Source organism: Urtica dioica, chromosome 10 (assembly GCF_054948205.1).
Source record: "Urtica dioica subsp. dioica isolate 48M chromosome 10, U.dioica_male_clone48M_v1_H2, whole genome shotgun sequence".
In the NCBI taxonomy this organism is placed as follows: Eukaryota; Viridiplantae; Streptophyta; class Magnoliopsida; order Rosales; family Urticaceae; genus Urtica; species Urtica dioica.
Genome location: NC_142765.1, coordinates 24,604,144 through 24,609,641, shown reverse-complemented (window position 1 = coordinate 24,609,641; position 5,498 = coordinate 24,604,144). Strand labels below are relative to the sequence as shown.

The window sequence follows — 5,498 nt, the reverse complement described above, 5'->3', positions numbered from 1 at the left end:
AGAGCAGAGCCTTGACCCTTAGAATTTCAGAAACAACTGAGGCAATGCTACGAAACTCAGCTCCTGTAAAACTTCGATACAAAGTATGATGTTTCTAAGAAGACCAAGAGACCAAATCAGGGCCAACAAAGACACAATAGCCTGATGTAGACCGTCAGTCACCAAGGTCAGAGCCCCCAGTCCGCATCGCTGAAACTAGAGATGTTCTAGTGAGACGAGCGGCTGATACGTATTCTCAACTTAGCTGTACTAGAAAGGTATTGCAAAATGATACCCTTCCAATGAGACCAAAACTTAACAGCCAGACATAAATGAGGGGAAGTTAAGCATATAATCTATTTGAACCCCTGGATTAAATTTTTAGCCGAATTATTTAAATAAAAATAAAAAATAAAAAAACTAACAAACGCTTGAGATGAGAGAGAAGGTAAGTGAGAATATGTAAAGGGTAAGAAGGTTAAAGGAGAAGGATATTTTACTTCTTAAAAAAAAATATAAAAAAAGGATAAAAATTCTATACTTCGCAAAATTAGTAAAATTCGCATCATTGTAGGTCAACTTACAAGCGGCTGGGCCCAAACATAAAAGCTAGACATAAACTAAATGACTCGACTTACATGGCATAATTTAAATGACATAAATAAAAGACAGATTAATAAATGTATCAACTCATCTCGGGGCCTATCCTTGGAACCGAGATTATAGACACTTTCAATGGTGTGACGTCCCATTGAACACATCCATTATACAAAGATGATATAATTTGGTGGTGGTTTCACTGAGTTCAGGCAAGTTTTGATCCTCCTTACATTCGATCTGCAAACAAAGTATCTAAATTCGTCAACTTTATTTTCCAGAAGTTGTACTCGCACAACAGTCAATACACTCAACGGCATTGCATCGTTTTTTTATAATTTAATGAACCCTATCTTGTCCTCTCGTTACTGCATGACTCTCACTCGTTCTTCGTTGTTTCCACACTTAATAACATGGATTCTATCAAAGCCACTATCAACATGTGCCCTGTTGTGTGAGCTCAGGGTCATGAAAAGCATATAGTATATTACCTTCTGATATACCTCCTCTTGCCAGTCCTCTCCGCTCGAAAATGGTTGAAGATCTCTGAAGTTCTTGAAGAGCTCTGAACTCCCAGACGATAAGCTTGAAGAGTTCTGAACTCCGACCGAATTCTGAATATTTTGAGTCGATAACTGTTGGCAACTTTGGGTCTGATTTGGCGGCAAAGGCATTCCGAGTGACTCAGGCTGATTGTCTATTTGGGGCTGCATTCCTGGAGATCCTATGCAAAAACATATCAAAGATTAAGGCAGTATTTATAATTCTATTACACGAGGTCACAAATATAGGAGAGAGTTTAGTTAGGTAAGACAAAAACACAGCCTATAAATACGAGCTCAGACACTCTCCATGTTGTTAAAAGGCAGGAAAGTAAAAAAAAAAAAAAAAAAGAAAAAGAAAAAAAAGAAAGAGGAACTCATAGCATTGTACCACACAAACAGTTAAATGTTTTACCTTGATCCGGTAGTCGGTTACTTTTAGGAGGCCTAGTCTCTAGACCTTGATCCAGTAGTCGGTTACTAATGCCAACTTGGTTGGTCATTGTATTTTGAGACTTCTGTACCCTAACCACAGTACTTGAAATGTTCCACACATAATCCCACTGGAAGAATCAAAACCCAATGATCACTACATACATATTTATATGAAACAAAGCATAATAATATTTGCATCAACTTTTTTGTGTAGAAAAAGTACCTGGCTTGTGGCTTTCGTGTAGATCATTTCCTCGTACTCTTCAGCAGCTTTATGGAGTTCGTGATATCCCTCTGGACGAGAGAATCGTTTACACTTCTTTAATGTATCCGCGCTTTAAAGTAAACACATCGTCAGATAAGTTGCTGGATAATCTTTGTTATAAACAAAAAAAAAAATTGTAACTTTCACAACGCACAAAGGGAGATCTACAGGATAATTATTGATACGCATCTTCTTTTTCTCTCTCTTTTTTTTAGCATTCTTTAAGATCTCCTACGACATAATGACCAAAGCCAATTTATGAAAAACAAAATGTAAATTATAAATTATTGCAGAGCACTTAAATGTTAACTTTCTAGAAAACTCAGTTCAAAACAAAACTCACATCTTGTTGACGATCTGCTTCCGGTAATCAGGCTGAAACTGTGTCCTCCAATCTACGGTGTCATCCATGGCCGGTGGTTCTCCAACTTGTAAAGGCCTCTGGTTATTCTCGTCCATCACAACACACTGCCACAACACAGCAAACCAATGAAAAACACTTTAAACAAAGCTCGGCTTCACTAATCCCAACAATTATATATGTGGATCTAGCTGACTTCGGAATGAGAAAGTCAAATAAAATCCAATAAAAAAAAAAAAAAGCGAATTCCATCAAAGGAAGCCAATTCAGGAGAATAAAAACCCTAGAAATCTCATACATTCTCTTCATTCTTGACCTTAATCTATGATTTCAGCGTACACGAATCGGTTTGATCATAAAGATGCGTGCTACATAATATGAGTAAAAAATCAAAAGCCCTAATATTTTTTTAGTTGGAACTGAAATTTGAAAGGGTAAATAGGGTCTCCACATACCGAGATTGGAAAAATCGGACATCGAAGAAAACTCAATTCTTGAAAGAACAAGTACGACCTTTGAATGCGAATGAACGAAAAAAATAAATTAACACAAAATACAAACCTTGAACACAGCAGAACGTGAAGAAGGCAGGTTTTCATACGTTCGGAATGAAAGCAATGTGGTGTGGTTGTATATTTATAGTGATTTTTCTTCTGTTTGAGTAGGGTCTTTTCGGAAAGACTTTTAAATTAAAAAAAAAAAAAAAAAATTAATTTGCATAAGTAACCTCCCCGCGGAGTCTTTGCGCATATAGACACTTACGGGTTGTTTGGTAGTTAACTCAAAAAATTTTTGTTTTATATTTTTTAATTTTTGTAGTTGTACTGAAAAATTATTTTGCAGTTGTTTTCAAAAAGATGTTTGGTACAGTTTTCATTTTTGTTTTTGAGAAATTGAAAAAACTGAAAAAGTGTTTGGTAGAGTTTTTATTTTTGTTTTTTAAAAAATGAAAAGAGAAGATGAGGAGAAGGAGGACAGTAGAGAATAAATTTTTTTCCAAAAACACCTTTTATTTGTTTTCAGTTTTCTTTACTCTTTTACAAAATAACTGCAAAATTTTTTAAAAAAAATTTCCGAAAAATTAAACCAAACACATTTTATTTTTTTGTTTCCAATTTTTTTAACTAAAAAACTCAAAAACTGTTTTTGAGATGAGAACCAAACATACTGTTTATTAGATTTTAGTTTACATTTGGGTGAATTCTGTGTGAGTAGTTTGGTTTAGGTTTTAGTTTTAGACCATGGGTATTTTAGAAATATTGAAATGTTATAGTTTGAAGTTGGATATTCTCTTAAACAAAATGACAGTAGGACTAAAATTTTAAACATGGTAAACTAATTGGCTTACATAATTAGTGTGCCTTTTATTTTTCTAATATGAATTGAATATATTAAAATAATACTTAAACATTTGGTGTAATTTGTCACCAAATATAGAGTTTTTGTAAGAGCACCTCAATTCCATTTATGGAATTTTAAAGTTCTGGTCTTGTCTTTGATTGTCCTTCTGGTCCAGTTCTACTTTATTTTTTCCGTGCACTTAACAATTAGTTTTTACTACTTAATTCGATAGCAAAAATAAACTAAGGCTGGTCCTTGTGACTAGGTTAGCCTGACATTCCTTGAAACCGAGTCTGGTTTGGTATCACCGTAGAAAAGTTAAACACTTTCATGCTTGAACATTCACACACCAAAAAAAAAAAAAAAAAAAAGCAAAGGTCAAAACTAGACAAACGACATAGATTAATTTTAATAGAAACCCATATCAATGAAAAATAACCTTTAGGTTTGAATAATTTCATAATTATAAACGGTCTAGCCTCTTGAAAAGCTCAAAATTTCTCTGGCCTAACAGATTTATGATTTTCTAATTGAGACGATGAACATAAAAACAGGTAACGTACATGCAAAGTGCAAAGAAATTAGAAAATGAATAGTACAGAGTCTACAAACTAATAAGGTGTGTGTAGAAGAATGATCTAATATCAGTTTGACAGATAGCCGTTAGATGACTAGAACTCAAATAACTTGTTGTGCACGTCATTAGTGGCAACTTAGTTATTTTAGGTTGGTTTGTATTAGCTAGTAGTGTCATGCTTGTAAGCCTGTATATAAAGGCATTAGATGAGACTTTGCAGATATAGTTAGTCAGAAAACACTTGGGAAACACTTGAGAGAAGAATCATTGTAAGGGAAATATTTTTGGTGAATGTTTGTAAGGTGTTTGAGAAAAATGCGGAGAGAAACCTTGTTCATCTTTTTGTATTTTGAATAAAAGAAAGAATCAGAAGTGATGGATGTAGATCTTCATGATCGAACCAGGGTAAAACGTATGTGTTTTGTGCATTGTTGTTCTTTCTTGTTCATATAGGTTAGAAAATCGGTTCTTACATTGCAAGTCTAGTTAGATAGAAACTGCAAAGTTATTACAGTGTGTGTAGATATAGAGGCGGAGAGAGAGTGTGCCATGGAGTCTACAGAATTTTTTAATTATCAAGTCGTTTTAAAAAAAAAGGAGTTAAAATATCTTTTTGAAACCATATTTTTGAAGTCTTAAAGACAAATACGAATTTGAAGTCATTTTTAAGTGACTCAAAATGTTTTGTGGATGTTTTATAAGTCACTATCCTAATGACTTCAAAACATGGGTGGAGTAATTTTTTAAACGACTTAGAAAACCAAAGTGTAAATTAGACAATTGAAGTCGTACAATTTTAGGAACAACTTAAATTATGCGTCTTCAAATCTCCTTTATGTAGTAGTGCGATCCTGACGTCACAGCCAGTGGATATGCAAGTCGCATCCAATGGTCAAAATACACACTTAAATGAGCGATTTTTTTTTTTTATGAATTATGTGACTCTTTTGATGCGACTAGTCGCATCCAATAATCATCCGCAATTAAAAGCCTAATGTGTCCTAGTAGCTGACGTTGTACCGAACTGAGTTACTATATCTCGTGTCATTTTATTTACGCTGTTTATTTATTTATCCATCATTTGCATCAGAACAAGTTATCACATACATTGGTTCCACATTGTGGGCGATATCTTGACTCTGTCTAATCACAGACTTGTCAGTTTATGCACACTTCTCAAGTCCCACATTGGAAAGCTGTAACGAGGATTCTCATATACTTGCAAGGCACGCCTCATCATGGCCTCACTTTCAAGTCCTCGTCTAATCTTCATTAGGTAACCTACTCAAACCTTGATGATCGACGTTCCACTCCATGGAATTGTGTTCATCTTGGTGGCAATCTAGTTTCATGGTTCTCAGTGACACAATTCACTATCTCACGCAGTTCAATTGAAGCTGA

General features: G+C 34.4%; 1 protein-coding gene across 2 annotated transcripts; it reads right to left on the bottom strand.

The window, feature by feature from the left end:
• Positions 1-472: 472 nt before the first annotated feature.
• Positions 473-2,833, bottom strand: LOC149384363 (mediator of RNA polymerase II transcription subunit 15a-like). 2 transcript variants are annotated; one of them, XM_089629264.1, is made up of 6 exons: positions 2,741-2,833; positions 2,162-2,286; positions 1,777-1,888; positions 1,534-1,681; positions 1,068-1,291; positions 473-816 (listed from the first exon to the last, which is right to left on the bottom strand). In XM_089629264.1, exons 2-6 carry the CDS (start codon positions 2,275-2,277, stop codon positions 712-714), a joined length of 705 nt encoding a protein of 234 aa, XP_089485390.1. In that variant the 5' UTR covers positions 2,278-2,286; positions 2,741-2,833; the 3' UTR covers positions 473-711. The 2 variants fall into 2 exon arrangements, with proteins under 2 accessions (XP_089485390.1, XP_089485389.1); XM_089629263.1 differs by having other exon boundaries at positions 475-816; positions 1,068-1,300.
• Between the last annotated feature and the right edge of the window lie 2,665 nt (positions 2,834-5,498).

Excerpts from the sequence above, each read along its gene's own strand:
- LOC149384363 (XM_089629263.1), bottom strand. The coding sequence starts at position 2,277 with ATGGACGAGAATAACCAGAGGCCTTTACAAGTTGGAGAACCACCGGCC. Across the intron at positions 1,889-2,161 it reads AAGCAGATCGTCAACAAGAT|CGCGGATACATTAAAGAAGT; the intron begins GTGAGTTTTGTT and ends TTTACTTTAAAG. Across the intron at positions 1,301-1,533 it reads TAACCGACTACCGGATCAAG|GATCTCCAGGAATGCAGCCC; the intron begins GTAAAACATTTA and ends GTTTTTGCATAG.